Source organism: Sipha flava, unplaced genomic scaffold, assembly GCF_003268045.1.
Source record: "Sipha flava isolate LNK unplaced genomic scaffold, YSA_version1 117_pilon_pilon, whole genome shotgun sequence".
Lineage (NCBI taxonomy): Eukaryota > Metazoa > Arthropoda > Insecta > Hemiptera > Aphididae > Sipha > Sipha flava.
This window is the reverse complement of record NW_020271741.1, coordinates 1,845,599-1,858,617: the sequence shown is the minus strand read 5'-3', so window position 1 is coordinate 1,858,617 and position 13,019 is coordinate 1,845,599. Positions and strand designations below refer to the sequence as shown.

The following is a 13,019-nucleotide window of genomic DNA, read 5'->3' as shown; positions in this document are numbered from 1 at the left end:
ATCTCAATAAATATTCCAAAAATATAAGAAATATGGCAGGAGTGTAAGGTCTAAACGTTTATAATTATTCTAATTCCTATTTTTTTATATGACTATACGAGACTAAATTTTTTGAAATATAATACGGAATAGTAAAAGCAATAGTCCAGGGTTCTACCTTTTTGTTTTCAAAATTAAGTATATCATGACTCAACAACTCGTAGAATTTTTTTTTCTTGCAAAACAATTTATAAATATAACTATACAAGATGCACTATATATAGTATAAGAATACAAAACTGTGTGAATGAATATTTGACAAATTTTTAATATCATAACATACAACTAAGATTCATGTTACAAATATTTGTATCTTTTTCAAATTATAAATGTATCTAGTATTTTTTCTAATAAAATTAATGTACCTTATATCATGTATTTGTATTCTTTTTTTGCAGCTTATCCAATCTTGTGTACCCATGTTAAGTTTTGAATTTCTAAAATTTACAAAAATAAAATATTTTATTGTACTTTATTAAAATACCAAGTATATGGATCAGAATTAAAATACATTGAAAAATAGTAAAGGTTACAATCCTGGACAGTAATGACATAATTTAAACAAATTTAAAATGTGTTATACGCAACCATCCACCAACGACATTATTTACACGTTCAAACAAATGTAATAAAATAAAATATTTATAAAAGTAATACACAATATTACTGTGTGTAATTATTTACCTCATGTGATAAGCAATATATGGAGGAACAAGTAAGTAAAATTGATACAATATTTAATGACTGCTTACTCCTTTGATTACCGAGGTCGTATTTGAGGGGAGGGCCGAAGGGAGCATTCGCCCCCCCCCCATGGCTCGTATATTTTTTGAATATAAAACATTGATTTATTTAAAAAATGTAATGTATAAATAATTAAGAATATAAATTACTAGTCTATCATTATAGTATGATAATAAATTCAATAATATGTCAATTTGATGACAGCTATCAATTTTTGTTTATCTTCATATATCATAACATTTTTGGTTTTGGAACGAATAGTGATATTATCTTACATAGATATTGCTACGGTTATAGACATTTACAATCATAACCGAAGTATTTATCAGATAATATAAAATAATTTAAAGTAACACTTTTTTTACCGCATATTTACTAGTTAGTCATTTTTTGGTGCATTTATGCTTATTGTATATTTTTGTATTTATTAGAGCTATATAATTCCTAAATAATTTTACTCACCTATTTTTTTTTTTTTTTTACAACATAATATTTGGTACTTTTTGTTGTGTATAGGTATTTAGTCATTTTTTTGAGCACAAATGTATGCATATTTATATATTTTATAGTGTTAGAAGCCCCTAACCCAAATAATAATCATTCTAACTGACAATATTTGTTTCCATATTCTTTAACTTGCAAATATTGGCCAAAAATATATTTTTGTAAATTGAAAACATGGTTAAGATCAAGAATAGGCCAGCATAGGCTTACAGGTTTGTCTTTACTGCATGTGCATAAAAATATTATTGTATCCATTGATGAAATAATCAACAAATTTGCCAAAATAAAAAAAATAAATTTGGAACTTTTTATTTGACGACTAGGTACCTACTTACCAACCTTATGTTTTCTACTTAGTTATTTGTTAAATTAAGTTACCTATCTTAATTGTTTTTAAAGTTTTTAAAAAATAATTAATAGGTACTATTACTATTATGTTTATTTGTTGTTTTTTTTATACAGGATTCAGACTGAAGGCACAATTTTAATATAAGAACTATTTTTGTTGTTATTATTAATACTTATTTTATATGCAGTAGGTTTTAAATAAATTTATTTAATAAATATTTAATTTAATTTGACACTTGTATTTTTATTTATTCACTCGAATGAAAAACAGGAACATGAGTTGTAGGTAATGAACCAAGGGCGTACCTAGGATTTTTTTTGGGGGGGGGGAGGTCTAAGATTTTTATTTTATCTGTTCTCTAATTATAATTATAGTTTAATTCAATTCCAACAAATTACTGTTAATAACTATAGTAATAGTCACAATAATTATAAACACATCACACGTATTCTGCACAAAGGTTTACTATAATAGGTAAGTACTATAATTTGAATTCAATTGTTATTTGGTGGTAAAATGTTATAAAAAAATACATTATTTAATTAACAATAATAAATAATATAAAAAAATCAGTATAAATTAAACATGGTTTATACTTTATAGATATATTATATAATCTGTAAATTTTGTATATTGAAGATAATGGGAAATTAAATTACACTAACTATATACTATTTACTATTAAACCATAGAGTATGTAGAAATTTCAATGGGGGAGTCCGGACCCGAAAACCCCACTTAGATACGCCCCTGTAATGAACTATAAATTATTTTTAAGTTTGAATTGAAGAAAAATTAATTTTTAATTAATTAATTTTTCCTGCTTTTTGGGAAGCAAACCCTTTAATTATATAATATGTAGTAATTACCTCCAAAACATCACTACCTGAACACAAAACCATAAAATTATTTAAATTTTCTTGAAAACTGCTCGTTCTATACATGTTTTTTTATACGACTTAAAAAAGGGTTAAAAAACGAAAAAAATCTGTTATCTGCCAGGGGCCCACTATTGTTTGGTATCCGTTGTGGGCCGGTGCCGTGGCCCCCTCTACCCCCCTTAATCCGGGCTTGATCATGAGACAATCAAAATATCTCATTTGTGACGAAAACTTACGACTAAAAAAAAAAAAAAGTTATTCAAAAGGCTCTGGATATCATGGTCTTATAACTTTTTAAAAAAATGGCTCTTTTCTAAGAAAAGGTTCCCAACCCCTCGTCTAAACACTTACAACCTATAAATTAATAATCGTAATATAAAGGTTATGATTTATCAGAATTATTTTAATAAACTATACAATTATGCATATCAAAACTATAGTCAATGTTCAATTTAACAGCCTCGACATTATTACATTATTTGAACTATATATAGTTTATATATAATTATTAATTATTAATTATTATATATAATTATATATATCACAAAGAAGTCTATAATTTAGGAAGTTTTAATAATTATATACATAAATTAGTATTTTAAAACGTTGCATTTTTAAGCCTTCAACTAAAAAAAAATGTATCCATTTTGAATAACTAGAATGTGGTGTAAAAATGTATATGGTACCACCACATGTTACTTAAATAGGAAACAAAAGAGTGGACATTTTTTTATGTATTCATATTTCAAAAAAATTCAATTATTGTTAGAAAAGTAAATAATCATGTTAGAAAATATCTATACGAACAATATGAAATTTTATTATTACAGGAAAAGTTGCTCCCACAATCCTCTCGTACTTTGAGTTCCTCTAACGTAATTGTTAATATATGCTCCTTGGGTATCCAGTATTTCTTAATTCATAATCAGTATCATAGATATATAAATTCTTTTAAGGTACGGTTAGGTTAGTACGTCTTTTAAATTTAATTTTACAATGAATAGTTATATTTATAATAATAATAACATTTTTCTAACATTTATTAGAAGAAGAAGAAGATCAAATTATAGATTCTACTTCATAACCAAAAACTAGAAAACCTATACAAAAATATTTAAATACTGGGAAAGTGAAGGATTTTATTAAATGACTTTATTGTATTTTTATAATTTGAATCACCAATATTATAAAGAACACAATTCTTTTGTACCTCTTGAATAAGAATTTCGTCTTCGGATGCAGAAAAAAACCAAAGAAGAATTATGTTGAAAATTTATAACGATCACTGTGAAATGTCACGTCGACTTGTTGCTCTTTTATATGATATCTATGCTTGTCGCACAGTACTGCTCCTGGAGCAGTAGTGTCGCAGCGACCCAAAGTTCGGTCGTCGTGGTTTGTCACGCATTGCAAACCAGTCTATACAGTGCTGGATTAAACCATTATGCCACTTAAAATAATAAAGACAATTTACAACAAACATCATCATCGTTCATATAAAATAAATATAAAAAAATTATAATGAAAATTAAAACTAAATATTATTAAATTGTGCCAAACTTTATACTAAAAACTTATAATAGTTTAATTTCAACATGGTTTTACACTGATATAGTGATATCTTAATAGGTTTATTGATTAAATGTGGAGCTCCAGTGTTTTTGATATTCCAAACAATTTTATGCCATGCGGACTTTCAGTATTAAAAATATTCTTAGAATGCGGAGCTACGGTACGTTAATTTTTTTGACCATGCGGAATTACGATTTATGCGGAGTTACGGATTTACAAAATAATTTTATTCGTCCGGAGCTACGGTGCGTCCTAAGTACTAGCTTATAGTATTTACTGGGAAATACGGCACTGAGTCTATATGATTTCGTGCAAGAAGTTATTAATCATATGTCGCCGCCACAGGTCTGAATACTTTTAACTAGTTACCGTATACCACAGTTTTCTAACCGAAATTGTCAACTATTAACCACTGCTTATACCATCGTTTATTTAGAAACATAATCATCACTTATCATATTAATATTTATTACTATTATTTGTAATTCATGAGTAGATAACAAAAATAACGTTTGGTGTTTAAAGTCTTAAAACTAAGTTTTAAGTAAAACATAATATTCTTTACTAGTCTTTTTCTGTAGTGAGTGTCATGGACATTGGAGAATTATTAGATTATAAAGTACCAAATAAACAATTTATAATATATCTCACAAAATCATGTGATTGTTTAAGAATACGAATATTATATTTTTATTTTGTTATAGCCGGCAAATACGCCAAAGCGACCATTACCTGAAGAAGAAGTTAATCAAATTCAAGAAAACGAGACAGATTATGAACGCCAAAAAAAACTGAGGCGATTAGCCAAAGCTCGTGTTCAGCAAATAGAAAAACAAGAACAAGAACGATTAAAAGCAGAGCAAGAAAAACTTGCTGAAGAACAGAGAAGGAAACATGAACGTCAAGAAATGGTTCAAAAATTAATTGATGAAAACCTGGCTGGTTCTGATGTAACTATAATAATTTAAATAAGTGAACCTAACAGACTACATTAACTATTTAAATGTATTATTTTGTTAGGATGGTGTTTTAGATGAAGCAGCATTAAAACGCATGATTTTATTATTTGAAAAAAAAGTACTTAGAAATCAAGAAATGCGAATAAAATTTCCTGAAAATCCTGAAAAGTAATTAACATAATTTTATTTCTATTTGATCTTTTTTATGTAATATACTTATTATTTTTATTTTAGATTTATGGAATCAGAAATCGAACTACATGATATTATAACAGAAATGCATGCTATAGCAACTGTGCCAGACTTATATCCTGTTTTAGTTAATTTAAAAGCTGTTTTATCGCTGTTAGAGTTACTTTCTCATGAAAATACTGATATAGCAGTTGCAGTTGTAAATTTATTACATGTAAGTTATATTTTAATAATAGTATTATTAATGTTATTGTTATATGCATTTTTTTGTTTTAGGATTTAACTGATCTTGATTCATTGGATGAGAATGAAGAAGGTATAGAAATATTGGTTGAAGCATTACTCAGTAAACAAATATGTGCTCTACTTGTACAAAATCTAGAACGTATGGATGAATCTGTCAAAGAAGAAGCAAATGGTGTACATACAACTCTAGGAATATTTGAAAATATTATGGAACTCAGACCTGCTGTTGTGGTAGATATTGGAAAACAAGGACTTATCCCATGGCTTTTGAAAAGAATTAAAGCCAAAATGTCTTATGATGATAATAAACTTTATAGTAGTGAAATTCTATCTATATTATTGCAAAACAATGAAGAAAATAGAACTTTAGTTGGAGAAATTGGAGGCATTGACATTTTGTTGCAACAACTAGCAGTAAATATATCTATTATTGGATCCGTTTTTTTGAATAATAAATCACAACAATTCATGTTTATTATTATAGTATTATAAAAGACACGATCCTTCTTCTCCTGACGAGCAAGAAATGATGGAGAACCTTTTTGATTGTCTATGTTCATGTTTAATGGATAAAGAAAACAGAGATAGGTTTCTGAGAGGTGAAGGACTTCAACTAATGAATCTTATATTAAGGGAATTTTGTCAATCCCATTATTTTTTAATAAATTGTTAATTAACTGTAAAATTACAAAATCAATTTCAGGGAAAAAAAATTAAGTCGAAATGGCTCATTAAAGGTATTGAACCATGCGTTATCAGGCCCACAAGGCAAAGACAATTGTAATAAATTTGTAGATATTTTAGGACTCCGAACTATATTTCCACTGTTCATGAAAACTCCCAAAAAAAATAGAAAAAGAATGCTTAGTACAGAAGAACATGAAGGTAAGTAGTTAATACTAAATTTTATTTATTTTATATAGCTTTAAGTCATATATCTTTATTTATTATTATAGAACATGTTGTTTCAATAATTGCCAATATGTTGCGTAACTGTCGTGGTACTCAAAGACAACGTCTCATGACCAAATTTGCTGAAAATGATATGGAAAAAGTTGATAGACTCATGGAACTTCATTTCAAGTATATAGAAAAAGTTGAAACAATTGATGCTGAAATTGACGAAAAAGTAAAGTTGTAGATATAATTATCTATATTTCAATATTTATAAACTTTATATTTTAGAATTCAGGTGATGAAGATGAAGATGAAATTTATTTAAAGAGACTAAATGGTGGTTTATTTTCTTTGCAACTGATTGATTATATTATTTTGGAGGTTTGTAATAGTGGACCTAACATCAAAAAACGAGTTACTCACATTTTAAATATGCGAGGTGGCACATTAAAAACCATACGTCAAATAATGAGAGGTATTTATTTAAAGAACAATTGACCAAAAACTTATAGTGATATTATAAAGTATTTTCATCAATGAAATTAGATGAACTGATATTTTTAATTTAATTTTTATAGAATATGCAGGAAATCTTGGTGAGGATGGTGATAAAGAGTGGCAAGAACAAGAGCAACGACATATATTAAAAATGGTTGATAAATTGTGAAGGATTTTAAAGCTCATAAAAAAAAATATTATAAATAAATCGTTTGTAAATATAATATTTTAAATTTAGTGATCATAATTTGGTTGTAAAAAATCATTTTTGTGTAAAATTTAATGAGTAATTATTCAATTTTATTGATAATCATAACTTTTTCAAAATAAATAATGTACACAAAAAATTTTAATATTTTTTTAAAACCTCACCTATAATTCCATTATGTTTATATTTTACAATTATTGATTTAGATCATTCATATACTCAATAATTTTTTTTTCTAATGCCACTGAGTTATAATAACCAGGGAGTCAAAGCAGTCTGACTTCACGGGTTCCGGTTACCAGATTAAAACATGGTTTTATGTTTTCTTGGGTTTTGGTTAATGAGTTAAAACCGGATTTAAAATTGCCTTAGATTTCGGTTTATGGGTTAAAACCAGGTTTTATGTTTTTTCAGGTTTCGTCTAATGGGTTAAAACTTGGTTTTAATTTTTCTTATTCACACAATATGGTACACTATAATTTTGTTAGAATGGTTTCAAGAAGTTTTCTCTAAAGCCAGGGAAACTACTCCTTTTGTAGAAATACAAGAACCAAAGATTTTATTGAACCAAATTAATCTAATTATATAAGTATTACATAATTTTTAATTTTAATTTTCTGGTCATAAACTCTTAATGGTTATTATGTTAATAAAAACTGTATACAAAACCTCTAGATAGTTTTAATTATATAACAAAATTAATTCCTATTGATTTATAACATTATGATAAACCAAACTGTACTGCTAAGACTAGAAGATAGCTTAAAAAAATATTTCATGTAATGAATTATTGAAAAATATCAAAAATAATTAGTTATTTATATGCGGCATGCACATTACTAGGTTCATTATTTTAAAATATTTTGGTATGTGGAATTAAGTATGCAGTTAAATAATTATAGGAATATTAGGCACTGGAGTAACAGTCCAATATATGACCTACACTCTGATTTATGGTCCAATATGCGACCTATGTCATAAATGTAAAATACAAATAATTTTAACTAACTTTTTTTATATTTTACTTCTCAGTGTCGTCAATTAATGTATTGTTCCAGTCCATATTGTTATGAAATGTCTTTTTCGTATTGATCAAAAAGTTAACAAAAATAGTTTTTGGATTTTGATACAATCTTCACCACTCTTCTTGAAGTTGTCTTTCTAGTAAAGGAGACGCCCCATTCTCTTTATTATTAAATTTGGATTTTGAAATTCTCCATAAAACTTCAATTTGTTGAGTATGTGATCCTGTTTCCGAATCAATAAAAATCCTAAATGGTTAACTGTTTGATGAATATATCCATAATAATTTAATGCTGAGTACGCTCTCCATTGGTCACTATAAACTATCGTTCCAGTTTTTATTTCATATTTAATAATTTGTTAAAGAGTTTCTCGGTCCCAAAATACATAAATAATATTCCCATAAATAGAATTAAAATGCCTACAACAACATTAACCGCGGTAACGAAACATGTAGATCAACACAATTTTATCGGTAGGTCGAGTAACATTTGTACGTCGCATATTGGACCGTTACCGGCACTGGAAAACACATACAAATGAAATATAAACAATAATATGGTACACTATAAAATTATGAATAAAGGAGACTTTTATGGAAAATAATTATTATTGGATGGTGGGCCGGTCATATGATAATTTCTCAAGCCGAAATTTTTAGCCAATCCGCCGCTGATTGCAAGTCGACTTTATCATAAAAATAATTTCTTCTATAAAACACCTATTATGACAGTTGAGATATGAAAAAAATTGTATTAATCATGTTGTTTATACATAATAGAAAACTAATTTAACAAATATTGTTTAATAGACAACTATCATTTACCACACCTAATACAACACATTTAAATAAAGTATATTATTTAAAACTAATCCCATCATTATTATACCATTTTATCTTTCTCAACACATTTTTAGAGTTTTCAATCTGAATTTTGTTGACAAAATAAAAAAATAAAAATATTAATTTTCAAGATATCTAACCTACCATTTGATTGTAAAGCAATAAAGTTCAATAAAAAAAAAAAAAAAAAATATTTTAAAAATGCACTTCTGTTATTTTTTTTCTCTTACCTATAATTGATTATTTCTCTATGTTTCAAATTTTTTTAAAAAAATTTAATTTCATACATTTCAGAACAGAATTTTGAAGTTTGATTTCACCAATTTATTTATTTTGAAATTAGTACTATAACTTTTTTATATTATTTCATTCAGTCTTTTAGACACAGAATATTGAATCTGATTTCAATCATTTATTCTCCTTAAAATTCCAACACAACATTTTAATCCCTTAATAATTAATACAAAACTAAGTTTTTTACTTTTTAAAAGTTTATTTTTAGTTTATAATATATACTTAAGATAAAATATTAATTGCATTCCAACATATAAATGAATGTAACATTTGTATGTAAGGGGGGGTCAACAGGGGCTTATCTTTTTTACCTATATATTCTAAAAACATTTAAATAATTTAGATAACCTCAGGTCTCTAAAACTTAAATATTTAAATACATATTTTACAAGCTTTATAAGACGAAAAAATTTAAATAATTAATTATTCTTTTCTTACTAATTTTCATATTAAGATTTCTAGTTATATATTATTATAGTCAGTTAATTTCATATTTTACTAACAAGTTTTTCACGTACTATTCTCTAATTTTCATTTATCAAGTGAAATTTACAATCGAAAAATATGATTAGAAATTCAATGAATTGTAGTTTCTTATAAAATATTTTAATGAACATTAAGTAGTTTTATTGTTAAGTATTTAATGAAATATTCTAGCATTGTTTTAAATACAATATAATATATCACAATCATAGATTCAAAATTAATTTTAAGTCAAAAATGTTTCTTATTTAAAAATTTGAACATAGAATAAATTTAATTAATTAAATCCATTATCTGGTCTAATTGTGTTAGTGATGATATTTAAGTTGACATATTTTAGTAGATTAATAATTTTTCAGCCATTATATAAGTTTAAGCAACTTCAATACTCTTCTTAAAATTAGAATACATTTTTACTACAAAAGTAAATTAACATTAATAATAAATTTATAATTAATACAATAAATAAAAAAAAATTGTAACCAATGTTACAATTAAAAGTGATTTGTTTTGCAGCAATGAGCCTCAATGGCCTTTAAAGCTGGAAATGAAGAAAAAAATTGTAACCAAACTGAAATGTGCAAAAACATTATGGGTTTATTTTTAAAACACATTAATATTACAAAATAAAGTATAATATAATTTAAAAATCAGTTAATTCTAAATTAAACAGGATAAAGTATGAAACTTTGAGCATTTACGAGTATAATTTCAATAAAGATTTAAAAAAAAACTAGTTTTCTCAATTTTAAAGTTAATACATCACATGTAAAAAAAAAAAAATGTAATATATATTTAGCTATCGATACAATGGTAAGAATACTTATCACTTAATAATAATTAATCATGACTAATATTTTAAAACATTTTTTTTATTTAACTATACATGTTAAAGTAACATCAATAACAAAAATTACAATATTGAAAACAATATTTTCATTAATTAAGATTCCCAAATACTTTGATGATTTTTAACTATGTCATTGTGTGAGCAGTCTTCGACCAACATAAAATACCCTTGTATTTGAGCTGCACTAACAGGTTTTCCAGTTTTGATAACAGTTTCTGCAAACTCTGTTGCCTGTTGTTCATTGTCATTGTTTTCTAGGAAAAATCTTTTGTACATTCGTTCAATTTGAGATTGTGAACAGTGACCAATATACTCCTTAACATCTACTCTGCCAGGTCTAATTAATGCAGCATCCAATCTAAAAATTACAAATTATAAAATTATAATTTAAAATATATTTATAATTACCATACCTATCAATGTAATTAGTTGTCATAAATAATATTCTTGCTTCAGATGAAGCAGCTCCATCAAGAGCATTTAATAATCCACTTAATGTTACACGACTCAGTCCATCATAGGCAGCAGAAACTAAAATATATATATACTTTTTTATTGCACAAACAAAACACATATTTGTTAAGTGAACATAATAAACTTGCCAAATTATACCTTGTTTTGATTCATGTCTTCCACCAAAAGCTGCATCTACATCTTCTAACAATATAATTGTACTTTGTGGAGCAGCAGACATTAAATAATTTAATCTATCATCAGTTAGACCTCGCTCACTTAAATTTAACAAGCATACACCATACTGTAATTCTCCAGCTAAAGCTTTTATGAAAGATGTTTTTCCACAGCCAGGTGGACCGTGCAACAAATATCCTCGTCTATAAGGTATTCCACGTTCAATATACCAATATGGCTTACAAATAAATTTCTGTACATCTTTCAATATTCTTTCAGAAACATTATCATCTAATACTACTGATGACAGTGGTCTAGGTTTTTGTGGATGACCAAATGGACGCCATTCTGACCCCAATGCAGTATAAACTATTGTGCGGCCTTCCATTGCTTTTAAAGCCATTTGACGAGCTACCTGACAAAATAGGCAAAATAATTAATGTCATGTAAATTAAATCGATATTTTACATTTTACCTTCTTCAAGTATATCTGTAAATAATGATTTATTTGTGCCAAATGCTGTAAGCACAACATTTTCCCATGGAACACCAGCATGTAAATCTAATGATTGTTGCTCTCTGGTTCGAGTAACTTGAATATATTTTTCACGATACCTAAAGTATTAAAAGATTAATACATTTTACATTTAAAATTTGGTTTATATCTTAAATATCATTTTTAAATTAGTTTATATGACTAAATTTATTACATTTTTTATTTATATACTAATACTACAGTTTTCATTTTATGCAATACTTTTTTTTATATATATCAATTAAATTAATATTATTTTACAATAATTTTTATAAATTAATGAATATAAGTATAATTTCATAAATATTGATCATCAGTCTAATAGGAATTTATAAAATAAACATTTATTCATAAAATATAGACATTCGTAAATGGTAAATAAAATTAAGAATGCAGGATTTTTTTTTATATACTTGATGCTATCAATTACTATAATTATAATTTTGTTTTAAAACTATAATTTCTATAAAGCAATTAAACAGTTAGATAATTATAGTGAACAAGTACTGACATTTTAAATATAAAACCTAAATTCATAATTTGAAAACAAGTTTTCTCAAAAATTCAATGAAACTTGAGGTGTAATATTTCAAAAAAGCTTAGTTAAAAATTAAAATTGTTGTTGTATTTGAACTATTCAAAAAACTGTTCGTCACTAATTCTTGTTTCTATTTGTACATTGCAGTTACAACGATGAGAGTTATCACGATGATTTTAAAGTATAGAACATATTTCGGTACTTGAATATTTGAAAATATAAAATTACACACTCTGACACAAAAATCATTATTACTTAATCAAATGGACGCCAATGCTTGGCAAAAAATGATACGTTGTGTTCACGCGTCCCGTGTCCATTTGTTCAAACGTAGTTTCCACGCTCAGGTGTTGAGTGCGCCGGGCCGCTTTTTGGGTGACCCACAACAGCACCCATTGATAACTCTTGTCGCGGCACGGCACTTCCAGAGTCATCATGAAATTGCGACGGAACAACACCAGACCGGCGGACGCGCCTTTGCGCAACACAGCCGCCCCCAAACCGAGTCCGAACAATCCGAAACCTGCGCCGAAATACGGATTGTCTCCCAAAGTTGACAACAAATCGGCCAGCGGCATTTTTCTTATGGTTTGAAAAACAAATAAAAATTAAAAATGTGAAAGCGTGTGCGTGCGTTTTCGAGAATACTAAGTATTCTAGCGCGCTGTATGGCAATGCTCACGCGTGCGCGTATGTACGATGATAGTAATAATAATAATAATAATAATAATAA

At 26.6% G+C, this 13,019-nt stretch overlaps 2 protein-coding genes across 2 annotated transcripts; one reads left to right on the top strand and one right to left on the bottom strand.

The window, feature by feature from the left end:
- Nucleotides 1-4,559: 4,559 nt before the first annotated feature.
- On the top strand, nt 4,560-7,130 carry LOC112693181 (beta-catenin-like protein 1). Its single transcript, XM_025568133.1, has 10 exons — nt 4,560-4,708; nt 4,794-5,039; nt 5,110-5,216; nt 5,283-5,454; nt 5,517-5,900; nt 5,971-6,119; nt 6,190-6,371; nt 6,443-6,615; nt 6,672-6,858; nt 6,962-7,130. Exons 1-10 carry the CDS (start codon nt 4,679-4,681, stop codon nt 7,048-7,050), a joined length of 1,719 nt encoding a protein of 572 aa, XP_025423918.1. The 5' UTR covers nt 4,560-4,678; the 3' UTR covers nt 7,051-7,130.
- A 3,258-nt stretch (nt 7,131-10,388) lies between these two features.
- LOC112692761 (mitochondrial chaperone BCS1-like) lies at nt 10,389-13,004 on the bottom strand. The gene is made up of 5 exons (XM_025567554.1): nt 12,542-13,004; nt 11,689-11,828; nt 11,196-11,624; nt 10,997-11,114; nt 10,389-10,941 (listed from the first exon to the last, which is right to left on the bottom strand). The coding sequence occupies exons 1-5, from the start codon at nt 12,862-12,864 to the stop codon at nt 10,677-10,679; spliced, it is 1,275 nt and encodes a 424-aa protein (XP_025423339.1). The 5' UTR covers nt 12,865-13,004; the 3' UTR covers nt 10,389-10,676.
- Between the last annotated feature and the right edge of the window lie 15 nt (nt 13,005-13,019).

Coding starts and splice junctions, on each gene's coding strand:
- LOC112693181 (XM_025568133.1), top strand. CDS start 4,679: ATGGACATTGGAGAATTATTAGATTATAAA. Junction 5,901..5,970: donor TTTTGTTGCAACAACTAGCA/GTAAATATATCT, acceptor TTATTATTATAG/TATTATAAAAGACACGATCC. Junction 6,616..6,671: donor ATGCTGAAATTGACGAAAAA/GTAAAGTTGTAG, acceptor TTTATATTTTAG/AATTCAGGTGATGAAGATGA.
- LOC112692761 (XM_025567554.1), bottom strand. CDS start 12,864: ATGCCGCTGGCCGATTTGTTGTCAACTTTGGGAGACAATCCGTATTTC. Junction 11,829..12,541: donor ATTGGCGTCCATTTGATTAA/GTAATAATGATT, acceptor TTAATACTTTAG/GTATCGTGAAAAATATATTC. Junction 11,115..11,195: donor AAGACATGAATCAAAACAAG/GTATAATTTGGC, acceptor TATATATTTTAG/TTTCTGCTGCCTATGATGGA.